At 43.7% G+C, this 20,807-nt stretch overlaps 2 protein-coding genes across 2 annotated transcripts in view; one reads left to right on the top strand and one right to left on the bottom strand.

Moving 5' to 3' along the window:
• Nucleotides 1–8,351, bottom strand: part of ece2b (endothelin converting enzyme 2b) — a 49,826-nt gene extending 41,475 nt beyond the window's left edge. Inside the window, exon 1 of the mRNA XM_049577593.1 lies at nt 8,026–8,351. Within this exon, the coding sequence (XP_049433550.1) occupies nt 8,026–8,058 (33 nt within the window). The 5' untranslated portion in view covers nt 8,059–8,351. The remainder of the gene's footprint in view (nt 1–8,025) is intronic.
• abcg1 (ATP-binding cassette, sub-family G (WHITE), member 1) overlaps nt 1–20,807 on the top strand; it is a 391,642-nt gene that overhangs the window by 176,613 nt on the left and 194,222 nt on the right. The window lies entirely within an intron of this gene.

Here is a 20,807-nt window from a genome sequence, read left to right as displayed (position 1 = left end):
ACAGATAGTGAGCAGATAGTGAGCAGATAGTGAGCAGTTAGTGAGCAGATAGTGAGCAGATAGTGAGCAGATAGTGAGCAGATAGTGAGCAGATAGTGAGAAGTTAGTGAGCAGATAGTGAACAGATAGTGAGCAGATAGTGAGCAGATAGTGAGCAGTTAGTGAGCAGATAGTGAGAAGTTAGTGAGCAGATAGTGAGCAGATAGTGAGCAGTTAGTGAGCAGATAGTGGAGCAGTTAGTGAGCAGATAGTGAGCAGATAGTGAGCAGATAGTGGAGCAGTTAGTGAGCAGATAGTGAACAGATAGTGAGCAGTTAGTGAGCAGATAGTGAGCAGTTAGTGAGCAGATAGTGAACAGATAGTGAGCAGATAGTGAGCAGTTAGTGAGCAGATAGTGAGCAGATAGTGAGCAGATAGTGAACAGATAGTGAGCAGTTAGTGAGCAGATAGTGAGCAGTTAGTGAGCAGATAGTGAGCAGATAGTGAGCAGATAGTGAACAGATAGTGAGCAGTTAGTGAGCAGTTAGTGAGCAGATAGTGAGCAGATAGTGAGCAGATAGTGAGCAGATAGTGAGCAGTTAGTGAGCAGATAGTGAGCAGATAGTGAGCAGTTAGTGAGCAGATAGTGAGCAGATAGTGAACAGATAGTGAGCAGTTAGTGAGCAGATAGTGAGCAGTTAGTGAGCAGATAGTGAGCAGATAGTGAGCAGTTAGTGAGCAGATAGTGAGCAGATAGTGAGCAGATAGTGAGCAGTTAGTGAGCAGTTAGTGAGCAGTTAGTGAGCAGATAGTGAGCAGTTAGTGAGCAGTTAGTGAGCAGATAGTGAGAAGTTAGTGAGCAGATAGTGAGCAGATAGTGAGCAGTTAGTGAGCAGATAGTGGAGCAGTTAGTGAGCAGATAGTGAACAGATAGTGAGCAGTTAGTGAGCAGATAGTGAGCAGTTAGTGAGCAGATAGTGAGCAGATAGTGGAGCAGTTAGTGAGCAGATAGTGAGCAGATAGTGAACAGATAGTGAGCAGTTAGTGAGCAGATAGTGAGCAGTTATTGAGCAGATAGTGAGCAGTTAGTGAGCAGTTAGTGAGCAGATAGTGAGCAGATAGTGAGCAGATAGTGAACAGTTAGTGAGCAGTTAGTGAGCAGATAGTGAGCAGATAGTGAGCAGATAGTGAGCAGTTAGTGAGCAGTTAGTGAGCAGATAGTGAGCAGATAGTGAGCAGATAGTGAGCAGATAGTGAGCAGTTAGTGAGCAGATAGTGAGCAGATAGTGAACAGATAGTGAGCAGTTAGTGAGCAGATAGTGAGCAGTTAGTGAGCAGATAGTGAGCAGTTAGTGAGCAGATAGTGAGCAGATAGTGAGCAGTTAGTGAGCAGATAGTGAGCAGATAGTGAGCAGTTAGTGAGCAGATAGTGGAGCAGTTAGTGAGCAGATAGTGAGCAGATAGTGAGCAGATAGTGAGCAGTTAGTGAGCAGATAGTGAGCAGTTAGTTAGCAGATAGTGAGCAGATAGTGAGCAGTTAGTGAGCAGAGAGTGGAGCAGTTAGTGAGCAGATAGTGAGCAGTTAGTGAACAGATAGTGAGCAGTTAGTGAGCAGATAGTGAGCAGTTAGTGAGCAGATAGTGAGCAGTTAGTGAGCAGATAGTGAGCAGTTAGTGAGCAGATAGTGAACAGATAGTGAGCAGTTAGTGAGCAGTTAGTGAGCAGATAGTGAGCAGTTAGTGAGCAGATAGTGAGCAGATAGTGAACAGATAGTGAGCAGTTAGTGAGCAGTTAGTGAGCAGATAGTGAGCAGTTAGTGAGCAGATAGTGAGCAGTTAGTGAGCAGATAGTGAGCAGTTAGTGAGCAGTTAGTGAGCAGATAGTGAGCAGTTAGTGAGCAGATAGTGAGCAGATAGTGAACAGATAGTGAGCAGTTAGTGAGCAGATAGTGAGCAGATAGTGAGCAGATAGTGAGCAGTTAGTGAGCAGTTAGTGAACAGATAGTGAGCAGTTAGTGAGCAGTTAGTGAGCAGATAGTGAGCAGTTAGTGAGCAGATAGTGAGCAGAGAGTGGAGCACTTAGTGAGCAGTTAGTGAGCAGATAGTGAGCAGTTAGTGAGCAGAGAGTGGAGCAGTTAGTGAGCAGATAGTGAGCAGTTAGTGAACAGATAGTGAGCAGTTAGTGAGCAGTTAGTGAGCAGATAGTGAACAGATAGTGAGCAGTTAGTGAGCAGTTAGTGAGCAGATAGTGAGCAGTTAGTGAGCAGATAGTGAGCAGTTAGTGAGCAGATAGTGAGCAGTTAGTGAGCAGTTAGTGAGCAGATAGTGAACAGATAGTGAGCAGATAGTGAGCAGATAGTGAGCAGTTAGTGAGCAGATAGTGAGCAGATAGTGAGCAGATAGTGAGCAGATAGTGAGCAGTTAGTGAGCAGATAGTGAGCAGATAGTGAGCAGTTAGTGAGCAGATAGTGAGCAGTTAGTGAGCAGATAGTGAGCAGATAGTGAGCAGATAGTGAACAGATAGTGAGCAGATAGTGAGCAGATAGTGAGCAGATAGTGAGCAGATAGTGAGCAGTTAGTGAGCAGATAGTGAGCAGATAGTGAGCAGTTAGTGAGCAGATAGTGAGCAGTTAGTGAGCAGATAGTGAGCAGATAGTGAGCAGTTAGTGAGCAGATAGTGAGCAGTTAGTGAGCAGATAGTGAGCAGATAGTGAGCAGTTAGTAAGCAGATAGTTAACAGTTAGTGAGCAGATAGTGAACAGATAGTGAGCAGTTAGTGAGCAGATAGTGAGCAGTTAGTGAGCAGATAGTGAGCAGTTAGTGAGCAGATAGTGAACAATTAGTGAGCAGTTAGTGAGCAGATAGTGAGCAGTTAGTTAGCAGTTAGTGAGCAGATAGTGAGCAGATAGTGAGCAGTTAGTGAGCAGATAGTGAACAGATAGTGAGCAGTTAGTGAGCAGATAGTGAGCAGATGGTGAGCAGATAGTGAACAGATAGTGAGCAGTTAGTGAACAGATAGTGAGCAGATAGTGAGCAGTTAGTGAGCAGATAGTGAGCAGTTAGTTAGCAGTTAGTGAGCAGATAGTGAGCAGATAGTGAGCAGTTAGTGAGCAGATAGTGAACAGATAGTGAGCAGTTAGTGAGCAGATAGTGAGCAGATAGTGAGCAGATAGTGAGCAGATAGTGAGCAGTTAGTGAACAGATAGTGAGCAGTTAGTGAACAGATAGTGAGCAGATAGTGAGCAGATAGTGAGCAGTTAGTGAGCAGATAGTGAACAGATAGTGAGCAGTTAGTGAACAGATAGTGAGCAGATAGTGAGCAGTTAGTGAACAGATAGTGAGCAGTTAGTGAACAGATAGTGAGCAGATAGTGAGCAGTTAGTGAACAGATAGTGAGCAGATAGTGAGCAGATAGTGAGCAGTTAGTGAACAGATAGTGAGCAGTTAGTGAACAGATAGTGAGCAGATAGTGAGCAGTTAGTGAGCAGATAGTGAACAGATAGTGAGCAGTTAGTGAACAGATAGTGAGCAGATAGTGAGCAGTTAGTGAGCAGATAGTGAGCAGTTAGTGAACAGATAGTGAGCAGTTAGTGAACAGATAGTGAGCAGTTAGTGAACAGATAGTGAGCAGATAGTGAGCAGTTAGTGAGCAGATAGTGAGCAGATAGTGAGCAGATAGTGAACAGATAGTGAGCAGTTAGTGAACAGATAGTGAGCAGATAGTGAGCAGTTAGTGAACAGATAGTGAGCAGTTAGTGAACAGATAGTGAGCAGATAGTGAGCAGATAGTGAGCAGTTAGTGAGCAGATAGTGAGCAGATAGTGAGCAGATAGTGAGCAGATAGTGAGCAGTTAGTGAGCAGATAGTGAGCAGTTAGTGAGCAGATAGTGAGCAGATAGTGAGCAGATAGTGAACAGATAGTGAGCAGATAGTGAGCAGATACTGAGCAGATACTGAGCAGATAGTGAGCAGATAGTGAGCAGATACTGAGCAGATAGTGAGCAGTTAGTGAGCAGATAGTGAGCAGATACTGAGCAGATAGTGAGCAGTTAGTGAGCAGTTAGTGAGCAGATACTGAGCAGTTAGTGAGCAGTTAGTGAGCAGATAGTGAGCAGTTAGTGAGCAGATAGTGAGCAGTTAGTGAGCAGTTAGTGAGCAGTTAGTGAGCAGATAGTGAGCAGTTAGTGAGCAGATAGTGAGCAGTTAGTGAGCAGTTAGTGAGCAGTTAGTGAGCAGATAGTGAGCAGTTAGTGAGCAGATACTGAGCAGATAGTGAGCAGTTAGTGAACAGATAGTGAGCAGATACTGAGCAGTTAGTGAGCAGATAGTGAGCAGTTAGTGAGTAGTTAGTGAGCAGATAGTGAGCAGATACTAAGCAGTTAGTGAGCAGTTAGTGAGCAGATAGTGAGCAGTTAGTGAGCAGTTAGTGAGCAGATAGTGAGCAGATAGTGAGCAGATAGTGAGCAGTTAGTGAGCAGATAGTGAGCAGATAGTGAGCAGTTAGTGAGCAGATAGTGAGCAGTTAGTGAGCAGATAGTGAGCAGATAGTGAGCAGATAGTGAACAGATAGTGAGCAGATAGTGAGCAGATAGTGAGCAGATAGTGAGCAGTTAGTGAGCAGATAGTGAGCAGATAGTGAGCAGTTAGTGAGCAGATAGTGAGCAGTTAGTGAGCAGATAGTGAGCAGATAGTGAGCAGTTAGTGAGCAGATAGTGAGCAGTTAGTGAGCAGATAGTGAGCAGATAGTGAGCAGTTAGTAAGCAGATAGTTAACAGTTAGTGAGCAGATAGTGAACAGATAGTGAGCAGTTAGTGAGCAGATAGTGAGCAGTTAGTGAGCAGATAGTGAGCAGTTAGTGAGCAGATAGTGAACAATTAGTGAGCAGTTAGTGAGCAGATAGTGAGCAGTTAGTTAGCAGTTAGTGAGCAGATAGTGAGCAGATAGTGAGCAGTTAGTGAGCAGATAGTGAACAGATAGTGAGCAGTTAGTGAGCAGATAGTGAGCAGATGGTGAGCAGATAGTGAACAGATAGTGAGCAGTTAGTGAACAGATAGTGAGCAGATAGTGAGCAGTTAGTGAGCAGATAGTGAGCAGTTAGTTAGCAGTTAGTGAGCAGATAGTGAGCAGATAGTGAGCAGTTAGTGAGCAGATAGTGAACAGATAGTGAGCAGTTAGTGAGCAGATAGTGAGCAGATGGTGAACAGATAGTGAGCAGATAGTGAGCAGTTAGTGAACAGATAGTGAGCAGTTAGTGAACAGATAGTGAGCAGATAGTGAGCAGATAGTGAGCAGTTAGTGAGCAGATAGTGAGCAGATAGTGAACAGATAGTGAGCAGTTAGTGAACAGATAGTGAGCAGATAGTGAGCAGTTAGTGAACAGATAGTGAGCAGTTAGTGAACAGATAGTGAGCAGATAGTGAGCAGATAGTGAGCAGTTAGTGAGCAGATAGTGAGCAGATAGTGAGCAGATAGTGAGCAGATAGTGAGCAGTTAGTGAGCAGATAGTGAGCAGTTAGTGAGCAGATAGTGAGCAGATAGTGAGCAGATAGTGAGCAGATAGTGAACAGATAGTGAGCAGATAGTGAGCAGATAGTGAGCAGATACTGAGCAGATAGTGAGCAGATAGTGAGCAGATACTGAGCAGATAGTGAGCAGTTAGTGAGCAGATAGTGAGCAGATACTGAGCAGATAGTGAGCAGTTAGTGAGCAGTTAGTGAGCAGATACTGAGCAGTTAGTGAGCAGTTAGTGAGCAGATAGTGAGCAGTTAGTGAGCAGATACTGAGCAGTTAGTGAGCAGTTAGTGAGCAGTTAGTGAGCAGATACTGAGCAGTTAGTGAGCAGATACTGAGCAGTTAGTGAGCAGTTAGTGAGCAGTTAGTGAGCAGATAGTGAGCAGTTAGTGAGCAGATACTGAGCAGATAGTGAGCAGTTAGTGAACAGATAGTGAGCAGATACTGAGCAGTTAGTGAGCAGATAGTGAGCAGTTAGTGAGTAGTTAGTGAGCAGATAGTGAGCAGATAGTGAGCAGATACTAAGCAGTTAGTGAGCAGTTAGTGAGCAGTTAGTGAGCAGATAGTGAGCAGATAGTGAGCAGTTAGTGAGCAGTTAGTGAGCAGATAGTGAGCAGTTAGTAAGCAGTTAGTGAGCAGATAGTGAGGAGTACAGGAGCCCTGAAGGCACAGTGTTCACATGTGACTCGGGATCATCGACTGAACTTTGGTACTTTAACAGTTTAATCTTTCATATTTTACAGAGTGACGAGCAGCAGCAGGAGCTGAGGCTTTTAAATCAACGTCGACAACACGTCGATGATGATGATGATGATGATGATGATAATGATGTACAGAACAAATTCATCTGAAACTTAAAAAGATGTTTCAGGGCAGAAATGAAAGTTTCAGATAAATTTTAAAAATCTGCAGGTCTTTTATTTATTTTCTGAAGTTGTCACCAGATAGATAAATATTTGTTATTATTAACAGTTGTTAATAAATTCATCTTGTGGTCAATAAAGTATCAGATAAGTCCATTAATTTGTTCATTAATTAACTAACTGTGAACATTCCTGTCTGAATGGAAATTCTCTTTGCTGTGATATAACCCAAAATATGAGCAGCTGAAATTATGACCTCATCAATCAGTGATTATTAAAACTGTTGCCGGTCGACTGATCGAAAATCTGCAGCTGCGCTGAGAGCAATAATAATTATACTTGTTTTATTTTCCAGCAGCTTCCTCCTTTTTACTCTCGTTTAAAGATACAGAAAATAACTGGACTAGCCCCTTTTACACTGCTAGATTTTCGGCAAATGTTGGGCCGTTTTGCCGGCAAGCTGCGAGCGTTTAGACACACAGAGTCGGATTGGCGAGTTGATCCGAGGTGCCCAATTTTCCGCCTCATAGGGTAGACATATTGGTGGAACCCTTTTAGTTTAAACAGACCGAGGCGGCCTTCTGCAACGGGAGGGGCTGTTGATGACTTGTGGGAGGGGCTGTTGATGACTTGTGGGAGGAGCTGTTGATGACGCCGCACGTGCGAGCCACTGGCGGTGGATAAACAGGAAACAGCTGATAGCAGGAATTAGCGAGCAGCTAGTAGCAAGAGGGAAACATAAACCTCCCACGTCTCTGTTTACGTCACACGCTGAGCTACACGTTTTGTTACTTGCTCACGCCCCCCATTGCCCCGAAAAAGGCACATTCTGTATAAACAAAAGTAGGTAGGCGGCATTTTGCTGCACTCCCCGATTTTGTTTTTATACTGCCAATGCTGAAAAAACACTGATTGGGCTTTCCTGCAAATTTGCACAACTCCTGTCTAAAAAGGGCTTCTGGTTCGTTCCAAACGTCTGATCTGTTTTATTGTTGTTGTTTATATTTTTGGGTTGTTTTTAATAGTCTGATTTTATGTGTCCTGAATTCATCGTCCTGGTTATTATTATTTTTTAAATAATTAAAAATAATAAATTGAAGCATAGAGAGTGGCAGCTTGTTACTGAAAATAAATCACTGATCACATGTGATGAATTATTGAACTGATCATTTGATCAATATGTTTCCTTCTTTCCTTTAAAAGGTCAAACATGTGAGGAACAATCTGCCCACAGGAAGTCTCCTCTTCTTTCTCTTCTTCTGTGGTTCCAAACATCTGAAACCTAAAACCTGAGCTCAGAAATAAAAACTACAGAAATAAATATATTTGACTGTTTTTGGTGGAAAAGGTGCAAAAACGAACCAGAAACACGCAGAAGCTGCGCGTGAAATACACACTGACTGCTGATCAGCTCATCATCGATCAGCCTGTTTGATCAGTGACGTCAGCAAAATGTTGCTGCACACACACACACACACACACACACACACACACACACACAGGCACACAGATCCATCGGACCCGTCTGACAGTCAATCACAGTGATTGACAGGTGATCAGCATCAGCCGGTACAGCTGCGCGGACGCGTGGGCGTCCTGGCGCGTGCATGTTGCGGGTATACGCTTGTTTTACGTGTGTGTGTGTGTGTGTGTGTGTGTGTGTGTGTACTCACGGTGTTCCGGAGGTCCTGCAGCGCTACGCTCATCCTGGAGCTCCGTCCCCGAAAACAGAGCGCTACCGACGGCCGCTCCGCCGGCCCATCCTCCCGGCTGTCCGTCCGTCTGTCCTCCGCTCTGTCTGTCCCTCCCTCTGTCTTCGTCTGTTTGTCTCTCCGTGCTTCTTCCTCCTCTGGTTCTCCGTTTGTCCGTGCAGCAGCAGCAGCAGCAGCAGGAGGAGGAGGAGGGTCGGGAGGTTCCGCTGTTTTCTCTCTCTCTCTCTCTGTCTCTGTCTCCTCAGACCCCGCCCAACATCCAACCAGCCTCTTCCTCTCACAAACAAACACACCCCGAGACACAGAGGGGCTGACGTCACCCTCACGGCCCTACGTCACCTCCTCCAGCTCCTCATCTATCTATCTGTGTGTGTGTGTGTGTGTGTGTGTGTGTGTGTGTGTGTGTGAGAGAGAGAGACACACAAGACCACTTCTGAGAATAAAACACAAACTGTTCCCACATGAATTTTCCAAACTCTTCATCACTCCTTCATCAGAGTCATCAGTGAGGAGACATGTTGTCCACAGAGGAGGAGACACACACACACACACACACACACACACACACACACACACACACACACAGAGTCTCCTCGGTCATGGAAAACCTGGAAAAGTCATGGAGTTTCACAGTTTCATATTCCAGGCCTGGAACACAAACATCACATCACAGTGTAAAACTCAGAGGAAACAAAACAAACAATATCAACAGATCAACAACAATTAAACTACTGATGACACTAATAACAATGACAATAAGTGTCCCCGCTGCATCCATCATCATCCTCACTGTGACCTCGTCACATGTCCACGTTTGGTCATGGACTTTCCACGTCCACATATGACGTCCAAGGTACCCTGGGTGTGTTGGTTGTTGACGTTCTGGGACGCCGTGTCAACTTCAGCCTGTTACATGCATTGTCTGTTTTCAAAATACACTTCTGTTTTCACAGGAAATGTACAGTTTGCATACAGTCTCTTTCAAAATAAAAGCACTACATTGGTGCAACAACGTGAGCTAACACACGTGGTTGGGCAGCAACGTGTTACAGTAATAATATTAGTTTTTTCAGTAAGCAGTAGTGTAACTGATTACTAATGAAATCCCAGAAATAATTTTACAGTTACTCCAAAACCAAACAACTCGTTACTTCTGTTATCACATCACTGCTGACTTGAAATGCAACAGTCACATCAGCGGAGTCATTTTAATAATCGCCATGCTGCGCACGCACGTCATGAAACAGCATGCTAGTTGGAAACGTTCAGCAGCAGGAAATATTCCTGTCACTTGATTCTGTCTGGAGGAACGACGACAGGAACTCTGCTGCTGCAGGTAGTCGCACTAAAACTCTTTCCACTGTGAAAAACACGCCCTCAAACCTTCGGTCTGAAACACCTCTACGACCCACAGCACAACACTGAGAAGCTCCAGGAAATACACCCCACCAAAGGTGAGCCCTCCTCGGCTGCAGAGGTCGGCTGTAGCTCTGCACTGGCTAAACAAGCCAAACTGGTGGACAGCTGCAGACACAGAGAGGTGATGAAGCTGGTGGTTGGATATGTGGTGGATGAAATGTTGCTCCATGAGTGACTCTCCGTCTGTCAGACAGATCTCTGGGAAAATAACGCTCACAGGTAACTGAAGACCTCCAGGTAAATAGGAGCCATCTATCCTCAGCTACACTCAGCAGTGATCACCCTGACATCCACACAGAGACACATCTGAACTTGCGCAATTATCAGTTTTATGGGGTGTAATGGAAACGTAATATAACAGGTAGTGTGAATTACAGCAGGGAGTAATAAGTAATGTTATTTCTTTTGAAAAGCGTGATGAGTAATGAATAATATATTACATTTTTAGAGTGACAGTGACACAGGGAGAACATGTCAGAGCACCTGGAGGAAACCCACGCTGACACAGGGAGAACATGTGGGAGCACCTGGAGGAAACCCACGCTGACACAGGGAGAATATGTCAGAGCACCTGGAGGAAACCCACGCTGACACAGGGAGAACATGTGGGAGCACCTGGAGGAAACCCACGCTGACACAGGGAGAACATGTCAGAGCACCTGGAGGAAACCCACGCTGACACAGGGAGAACATGTGGGAGCACCTGGAGGAAACCCACGCTGACACAGGGAGAACATGTGGGAGCACCTGGAGGAAACCCACGCTGACACAGGGAGAACATGTGGGAGCACCTGGAGGAAACCCACGCTGACACAGGGAGAACATGTCGGAGCACCTGGAGGAAACCCACGCTGACACAGGGAGAACATGTCAGGGCACCTGGAGGAAACCCACGCTGACACAGGGAGAACATGTCAGAGCACCTGGAGGAAACCCACGCTGACACAGGGAGAACATGTCAGAGCACCTGGAGGAAACCTACGCTGACACGGGGAGAACATGTGGGAGCACCTGGAGGAAACCCACGCTGACATGGGGAGAACATGTGAGAGCACCTGGAGGAAACCTTCGCTGACACAGGGAGAACATGTGGGAGCACCTGGAGGAAACCTACGCTGACACAGGGAGAACATGTCAGAGCACCTGGAGGAAACCCACGCTGACACAGGGAGAACATGTCAGAGCACCTGGAGGAAACCTACGCTGACACAGGGAGAACATGTCAGAGCACCTGGAGGAAACCTACGCTGACACAGGGAGAACATGTCAGAGCACCTGGAGGAAACCTACGCTGACACAGGGAGAACATGTGGGAGCACCTGGAGGAAACCCACACTGACACGGGGAGAACATGTCAGAGCACTAGTCTGGCCTCAGACTAGACTTGGAGGTGCTGACTCATTCACACTCAGCTGCGACAAACAAGTATGACAAAGAAATTAACGTAAGTCAGCCAAAAGCTCTCCATCACTGAACTCTGCTAAAACACGTCTGATCCCTGTGGAATCTGTCAGGTCACTGTTTGGGGGTATTGTGGTCAACTGGCCCAAAGCATGAAAGGTCGACACTGTGTAACCACTAAAAAAGTCTGTGTTACAATTTACCCTGTGCTGGGAGGTTCCCTGCGCCACGCTAATGTAACAGCAAATTCATTTTCTATAAGTTAGCATAATGTAACTCTGAAGTGCGTCAACTCAAAGCTGCATGATGTGTCTTTCAGCATTGACACTGCAATGTGCAACAGTTGCATCAAAGGACATGCAATGTCAAATGACACAAATTAACTTATTTGCTCAACAATCTTTGCTCTATCTTCAGCCTCACCTGACCGGCTTCAATATCTTCTAAGGAAACAATAATTAATGTCCTCCAGTGAGTACTCCCTAATCAACAGTGTCTCAGCTTGTTACTGTTGCTGAAGTTGGTCAAGTTTGTTGCCAGTCAAACTACAGACTTTATTAATCAAAAATAAACAACTTTCAGCCATAACATGTGATCAGGTTTTGTCCACTTTTGTGTTGGGATCAGCTGCAGACTGACTCAGCAGAGATGGTCGCCATCTTGTTTTACACGGACCAGTGTGTTGTGCTTTTGCTACGACTTAATGGCACAAAGACGTGTCCACAGACGAGGACGACAGGTCTGAGTTCAGCAGAATGAAGCTTCAGGTGCAGCAGTCCAACATATGATGGTGATGGCCTCATATGAGGACGCAGGGTCTCAAGAGGTAACTTCATACTCAACCATTTACTGATTGAAGTTCGGCTGATAAATGAATAAATAAAATATTCCTTAGTGTATCAGAGGCAGCTCTACGTTGATTGAGGTTCATCATTAATCCGTCTGATTTTCCTCTGATCTGAAGTCAAACGTCACAACTTGTCTCCGAACAGAAACTTTTTCAGACAAAAAATACAAACAGTAGAAACAGAAGTAATCAGCTTCAATGACAGAAAAACATTTTATTAATCCTCATCCAGGAGAAAATAAGGCCCTACAGCAGCCTGAGAGGATATGAAAAATATATCAAACCATGAATTAATATCAAATCAAAACTTCATACACTGAGAGGAAGAGAGTAAACAGGAAGTGGAAACTTTAAATGTCATCATCATCACCACCGTACAAAGAATCTGTGGTCAGGAAAAAAACTTGTCGGCAAGGAAATGAGAACTGGTGAAACTGGTCGAACTGGATTGAGTCAGCAGAGGACGAATAATCAGTCAGTGTGAGAATCAAAGTCTTGAATCAAACATGACGCCTGTGACTTTATTCATGTGTTCATCAGGGACATGAATTCAAAACTAACAAGTGCAAAAATCCTCTTGTTAATTTTTCCTTGAGCTGCAGGACACCACAACTTGTCATGTTACACTTCCTGTTTGACTGTTTATTACAAAGGCAGCTGACGGCGCCACCTGCTGGCCACAGACACACAGTACACATTAAACCAATTAAACCATTTCATTCAGCTGAAAAACAAACAAACAAATGAACCTGTTAATTCATGTGTTTGTCATCAGTTAACATGGACGACAGTGTGTTTATCCATAAATGATAATAATATTGTTAATGTCACTAATAATGTTAATAATAATAAATCTATGTTTATTATTATTATTGTTGTTACAACAAGAGTAAGAACCTCTTAATAAGCAGCAGCTGGTTGGATTCTCACTCACAGCTGTTGAAAACTTCACTTGTTTATTTCTGCTAAAACACATTCATTTACAGCTGCTAATTTAACTTGTATTTATTATTACAATCTATCTATCTATCTATCTATCTATCTATCTATCTATAAGATAGAGATATAACATATTTACATTTTTATCATTATTTCTTGATATTTTACTGATTATGTTCTTAGGATGTTTTACAGTTTTTAAGGTTATAACAGTGACTTTATTACTGTTCTTTGAAATATATTTCACTGTTAATTTTAGGAAATTAGACTAATATTTCTGGAAATTTTACAGACAATTTTATATTGTTTAACAATATTTTGTATTTTGATTAATATTTTTCAGACATTTTGTAAAAATAAATAAATAAATAAATAAATATACATACACATGATTTGCCCTTTAACCTGTGGCTCAGGCCTCTGCTCCAAAATGACATGCCCAAAATAAATGTGTGCAACTCCAAGGTCTATATGAAGAGTCTTTGTCTGATGATGAAGGTAACACCTGTGAGATTTCTGCAGAGGTGGGAGCATCAGTATAGATGTTAGTGTGTCACAATGATGGAGCTGCAGCCTCAACCCTGGAGCAAACCACATCACAACATCTGATCATTACCTGTGTCAAGACTGATGCTGAGAAAGTGAAGCAGAGCAAAGTTAGAGAGGTTTTAGTCGAGGCGTGTTCAGACCCAATCATTTGGGTTCCATCTGTGCCATTTGAAATGTTCCCAGGTAACTGTAAATCTCATTTCATTTCACTCACATGTATGAATCCCATTTATATCAAACTGTTTTGGTTTTGAATCAATCAATCAATCAATCAATCAATCAATCAATCAATCAATCAATCAATCAATCAATCAATCAGACCTCTGTACATGTTCCCATTCAAAGAAAACCAGAACACACTGGTTGATTTGGACACAACAAGCCTTTATTGTCTTCCTCGTCCAGGACAATCTTGCAAAGCAGATCTTTCATCTCAGTGAAGCTTTTCATGGTTAAATCAGGTGAAAATGTCACAAACTAAAAGGCTTTTAAAAAGTCCTGTGTCAGCGTCAGTTCTACAATTCAACCAGCAGATGGAGACACAGACTGTGGGACCTGCAATGCAACATGTCCTCAGACTCTCTTTCCAGTCCTGCTCACCTGACGTCCCCTCCCACCTACACACCTGTTTCCACTTTCCCTCATCAGCCCTGCAGTTTCTAAGCGGCCCTTTTCCACACACTCCTTGTCACTTTGTCACCATGTGTCTCATGCCTTTGCTTTCTAGCATCTGTCACCTGTTTCCTGTCTGTTATCTGTTCCAGTTGGTTGGCCTGCGTTGTGTTTTTGGATCTCTGTCCTGACAAGATGGATGTTAATGTTGACTGTTGTGGTGACACACAGAAAACCTGTCACGTCTATTTAGGGGGAGATAAACAGGAATGAAACAGTCAGATTCCAAAGGATGATTTATTGCTTGGAAACAAGAGTGTCCATGTTTGAAGAGTCACGTGAGACTGAAGAGAAACTGGTTCCACTGCAGAATATCCTAGTTTGTTCCAAACAGGTGCATGGTGCTGTTCTCAGATCAGTCTCTTCTACTATCTGTGCTGCTCTCTGCTCCCCCGCCTTCACATGCGCGCACTCGGCACCTGACAACAGTTGTCATGCAGTTGAGGTGCAGATTGGATCCTTTTCCACAGACACATGGGGGTGTGTCTAATTCTCACAGACACACAGAGACTCTTCAATCAGGCTTTTGTTCCATCACAGGACTGAAACAGCACTAGTAAAAGCTGTAAACCATCTTAGAATGAAACTTGTTGAAGGAGAGATTTCAGTTCTTGTCCTTCTTGACCTAAAGGCAGCTTTCAACACCAGTAATCATAGCGTCCTTCTAAACCGGCTTCATACCCATCTGAACATTTCAGGCTCAGTTCTAACCTGGTTCAAGTCTTATCTGACAGGAAGGGACTATGTTGTGTCCCTGGGTGAGTCACTGTCTTCTAAAACTGAGGTCCATTGTGGTGTCCCCCAGGGGTCCATTCTGGGACCCACTCTTTTCAATCTGTACATGTTTCCTCTGAGAAATATCATTAGAGAGCATGACATTGATTTCCATTCCTATGCTGACGATACTCAGCTGTATATCTCATTCTCATCAGATGATAAAATCCCAACTGAAAAACTGTCTCGCTGTATTGGCCAAATTAATACGTGGATGTCCCAAAATTTCCTGCGACTCAACAGGAACAAAACTGAGGTACAAATCAGTATCAGTACAAAAGAAAAGCAATTCCAATGTAATATCATTTAGAAAAGCTGCCTGTGAATAAAAAGCATGAAGTAAAGAACCTTGGTGTTATCTTTGACTGTGACCTGTGTTTTGAACCCCAAGTGAGAAACGTCACCAAAAATGCACTTATCATCTTCAAAATATTGCCCATTGCAACCTCTTTATCTAAACAAGACACAGAAAAACTTACTGATGCTTTTATCTCACGCAGACTGGACCACTTTAATGCCTTCTTCTCAGACCTCTCAAATAAATCTTTAAACAAACTGTAGATGATCCAAAATGCAGCAGCACGTCTACTCACCAAGACTAAACATGGAGAACACATTACTCTGGTTTTAGAGGCTCTTCATTGGCTTCCTGCTCATTTTAGAGTTCATTTTAAAATGTTGCTTTTTAAATCTCTTCATGGACTGGCTCCTGACTATTAATCTGATATGTTGGTCAGATACATTCCCTGTAGATCCTTCAGGTCCTCGACCTCTGGTCTACTAAATGTAGTAGAACTAAAAGGCACGGTGATGCTGCGTTCAGTGTCTCAGGCCCTCGTCTCTGAAACTGCCTTCCAGAGGACGTCAGACTCTGATTCAGTCGACAGCTTCTTAATTGGTATCAAACCTAATTTGTAATTGTGTGTGTGTGTGTGTGTGTGTGTGTGTGTGTATGTGTGTGTGTATTTGAATCTTATTGACTTTATCTTATACCATCTTCTATCTGTATTTTCTCACGTTGAGCTTCGCTTGCTGTATGAACTGTGCTATACAAATAAAGTCATTATTATTAATATCATTTTCTCCTTCCACCACATCATTACAGTGTCACCACAGTCACTCTCAGGTTACACTTCATCATGTTTTGGCAGCTACGAGCACATGAGCATTTGAACACAACAGTCCCCACAACATGACTGTTGAGTTCAAATCAAAGTTTGGGAGCTAGAATCCAGCTGACTGATATTCTCTGCATTTTCCTCCACTCAATCTGCTTTCCTGCACCTGGCCTCAATATTAGGATTGGATGTGTGCACACACTTTACTGTGACCTTTATTTAGTGACATCAGAAAACCACATTTCTGACAGCCTACATGATCAGAAGAGTAAAAAGTGGGTACCAGGTCTGATTGTTTATGTTTCACCTTTATTATAGAGACACTTGATTATTGATTGATATAGAGCAGGGTATAATAACAATCATATAACACTGACAACAGCCCAACATACAACAATTATAAATGCATAAAAGGCAACTCAGATTCCTTCACATAGAATAAAAGAATCACAGAATCATTTCATCATCAAACATCAGTACAATAACACAAGATACACATCAGTCAAATGATCAAAAACAACAGCTGAGGTGAAAGCAATGTTCAAAGTTTGATTAGTGAAATGTTCCAAAATATTCCAAACAATATGACATAACAGAGCAGCCCCCTGCTGTGTGTCAGGGTGCAGCCCAAAGCAGTCATCCCTATAATCACATGGATCCACAACAACACAAAGACAAACTAACTACAATATATATCATATATACATATATATCTGCACCCTGTCAGGATCAAAGCTTGACTTGTAAACTTGTCAACTTTTTCTCCCAACATTCTTTCTATTATTATTCTGATTGTTTCCTATTCATTTGTCTGTTTCTCCCATCTTCTATTTCACCTCTTGTACTTTTGACATTGTCACAGACAGACAGTGAGGAAATGAACATATGCATATTAACTGTGTGTCTGAGCTGAAAGCTGCTCTCCTCTCCTGCTCCTCTGATTCACAGCCACTACAACAACACAGAGCATCACCAGCAGACCACTGAGCACTGAGCATCTCACTGTGTAGAAGGTGGAGTGAATCCCAAAGGGATCTCTGTACATTAACACAGTTTTCACTGATGACATACACTGATCATTTTGGTCAAGAACTGGACATACTCTCCTGTGTCTTTCAGTGAGACATTAGAGATAACCAAACTCCACTCAGAGCCAATGCTCACTCTGCTCATGGTCTTATTCAGTATTATATTAATGATTCTGCCTTCTGTTTGGTTTGACTTGATGAACCAAGTGTGCCACCAACCCTTTTCCCAGTCTTTGCATGGTAGAGTGACTTCTTCTCCCTCTGAGAAGAGCTCGACAGCAGGAGGACCAAATTTAGGACACACCACCAGACCATACCTTTTCGCACTGAGAGAGGTGTTACATTCATACAGACCTGTGTGATTTAATGTCAGTGATGAAAACACCAGAGAGTAGTTTTGGTCCACTGAAGGCACAGTCTGGTTTGTTGTGTTGTTTAGTACATTGTCGTGCATCTTCCAATGTGGGGGCTGGTCATCACTGAGGTCAGTGACAGTGCACGGCAACACAGCCGTCTCTCCCACTGAGCTGTAGATTGTCTCATATAACAGGTCTAACTCTACACTTTCACTGCTAACACACTGCTGTTGGTTCATCACCAGACAGGTGAACTGTGTCTTCAGTGTTGTTGTGAAGTTGAATACACGCAGAGCTGATGAGTTTTTCGCCACTTGGTATCTTCCTCCATCATCGTCCATCACTGATGTCGTATTGTCCCCAGAAACTTTCTTCCATATTTCTTGTTCATATCTAAAGTCACGTTTGAGCCACAGGAAATCCAGATTGTCAGCTGCTCCAGAACATGGCAGGTCGACTGTTTCTCCAGGTATCACAAACCGAAAAGGTCTTCGATTCACTGAGCTACAGATAATGACACTGCTGTTTCTCTCATATGTGACTTTGCCGTCGGTCCAACACTGCTCTTGGTACAGGCCGGAGTCTGAATGGGTCAGGTTGTGGATGATGTAAGAAGAAATATTCTTCCTGCTGACAACTGAGAGTCGTTGTTTCAAGTCTTCAGGTACTGTGGAGTTGTGGGACCAGAGGTCAGAGGTGTTCCACAGGACAAGCTTCTCCTCACCAACAAATCTGGAGATCAGGCAGGAGCTGGCCTCTTTGGGGAGGTGGAAGGTGAAAGAGTGCCCTTCTTTCTTGATGGTGTTGAGTTCTTCTGCATGAATGTTGTTGATGAGAGCAAACAGCAGGAAGCAGAGCTCTGTGACTGCAGCCATTCTGCTCTGAGGTCTCCTTGTGAGTGTCGTACAAACACTAACACCACTCACCTTATCAGCAGCTTCTCTCTGTGGTCTGAACAACGTGACTTCTTTATCTCATCATCATCATCATCATCATCATCATCGCCAGTGGAAGCTTTGAGGCGTTCTGCTCTCTATCAAGTAATCTGTGTCCTTTGGACGTATCTAAAACCACTGAGGCTGTCGTGTCTTCAAACACAGATTATTGAGAGATGTGGTGAAACCACCAGAGACAAGTGTGTGAGAGAGACATGGACGTAATGTGTGTATGTGACTACATCTGTGATGGAGAGAGAGATGAGCTTAAAGAAATATAATAAATATATCAAAGTGTTCTGGTACCAGGTACACTTATGAACCTCTCTGTGCTCCAACATGGTGTTCATTATGGCCGATCCATGACTAGCACACAAGTCCAATAACAGAACAACGCTTGGGTTCAGATCAGGCAGGCTGTTCCTCCCAGTCACCCCCCTCCAGGTTTCTCCATCATTGCCTATGTGAGTGTTGAAGTCCCCCAGCAAGACTCCAGAGTCCCCAGATGGTGTCCCTTCTAGGACGCCACCCAGAGACTCCAAGAAGAAGTGGTAAAAAGCGGTTATACTTGTATGTTTGCTAACCCCTCTTTGTTGTCTGAGTTGACCCCATCGACCCCTCAACACAGACTTCTGTATCCACGTCATAAGGAGATTTGTTTGCAGACAAGGTCAGGTAAAACACGTCTGGTTTGACGATGACACCAACCCTGTTGGTGCTGAGAAAGAGCTAAGAAGGGCTTTGTCCACTTTGAGTCAAAGTAAAATCCAGAGTGCCATGATGGAGGGAGGAACAAGCCGGAGCTTCAGTCCACCAGGACAATCTGAACTCACTCCAAAGTCTTCAAATATTGGTGCTTGGGCAGTGACTTCCCACATCAGACCCCAACAAAAACAGCCATCCTTTCATGTCAGCATGATGCACGGCTGGTGGCTGTTACTGTCAGTTGAAGGGGCACAAAGTCTGAATGGGGTGGGTGGGTCCAACAACCACCGACTTTTACGCAGAAGGCCAGAGTTCACTTCCAGTAAACACCTACAAATGTTGAAAGCAGTTATTAATAATTAGGCCTATTAAAATGCTACTTGAATTGTGTAGTCCAGACATAATATTCAACCACAGGATGATACAGAGACATGTAGAAGTCTGGACTGTAGAGGGACTGAAAATGCATTTTATTATTGTACCAGACTGTGCAGTGAAATAGGGTTCAAAAAAATTGGGCCAGAAACAACAAAAGAAGGTTTCTGATGCCAGTGATACACAGTTTATTGAGTTAAAGTCCTCATTTACACACATCTGTGTTTGAATATTTCTGGTTTTACATCCACATGTATGGATACATTTTTTTGTCAGTCAGAAAAAAGGCTGTACATGGGATTTACATCTTGTTATCTGCAGGGACAGATGAGTTCAGCACTGTTCATCCACTCATATGACATAGATATATATATGAATATGACAGCAGCGATAGTTGAACGTTTCCATGGCATGTTATACAGACATTTATTTAGTTCACTCACAAAACAACCCTGTACATAAGATTTATATCTTATGATCTGCAGGGACAGATAAACAGACGTCTCGAGGGCTGTCCATCAGTGGCTTGTGGTTTCTGCCCTTGCAGACTTTACGTGATAACGGTAAATTCGTCACACTATGTACAACTGAAGTCAGCCTAAGGCTCAATCCAAATGTCCACCCTCTGGACTTGAGGACTGAGTCCTCACAGACTTCAGCCGTACGTACTGTGTCGAGACTGTTTTACTCGTTGCCATGAAAGTCTTCAAGCGATGATAACAATCATTGTAACTGCTGTCATACACCAATCAGCCAGAACATTAAAACCACTGGTGGCTGAAGTGAACAACATTGCAGTGTTGTGTCCAGTGTTCTGAGAGGAAACTTTTGGTCCTGGCACTCATGTGGATGCCACTTGACATACTCCACCCACCCAAATACTGTTGCACACCGAGTACGTCCCCTCATGGCAACAGCTTTTCCAAATGGCAGTGGCCCCCCAGCAGGACAGTCTCCCACCAGACATGGGGCCAAGTCACAAGCAAGTCTCAAGTCTTTACCTTCAAATGTCAAGCAAGTCCCAAGTTAGTTGTGGTGATAATCAAGCAAGTCACAAGTCAAGTCATATGTGACATACAGCAAACATCTCCTCACGATCCTCTAGCTACACGTCCTCTGAATATGCTGTGAAAAAGTCTGGTCTCTGTAGGCAGCCCAGGCTCCGCACATGGCAACAACAACATTTGGGTCCAGGCTGCACCAACCAGCCAGCGCCAGACCAGCCAAAGCAAGCACACACACATGAAGGCGGTGCCCAGAGAGGCAGTTAGAGCTACAGGCTACAATGAGGCTAAAAACAGAGTTCAAACAGGGCTCTACCTTCACCTCTACGCTGAAAATTTAGGAGCACAGAAAGAAATTTAGGAGCGCAGTGAAAATGTTAAATAACACATTTAATAGGAAAACAACAAAACACAAAGGCTCGTCTGGAGCCACGCTCTCCTCCATCATGTGTGTGGTAAGGGCCCAGCACACACACACAGGGCACACTCTACTGCTCTACTATTAGAGCAGCAGACCCTGGTTGTGGGTTGAACGGGGGGGTCACAGACAGTTTACCGAGAAGCCCGGCTCCAGGTCCAATAATTTCCTCTTGGTCGGTGTCATGCTCCACAGTGACTGTT

The sequence above is a fragment of the Epinephelus fuscoguttatus genome, linkage group LG5, assembly GCF_011397635.1.
Source record: "Epinephelus fuscoguttatus linkage group LG5, E.fuscoguttatus.final_Chr_v1".
Taxonomy (NCBI): domain Eukaryota; kingdom Metazoa; phylum Chordata; class Actinopteri; order Perciformes; family Serranidae; genus Epinephelus; species Epinephelus fuscoguttatus.
This window is presented reverse-complemented; position numbering and strand designations above follow the sequence as displayed.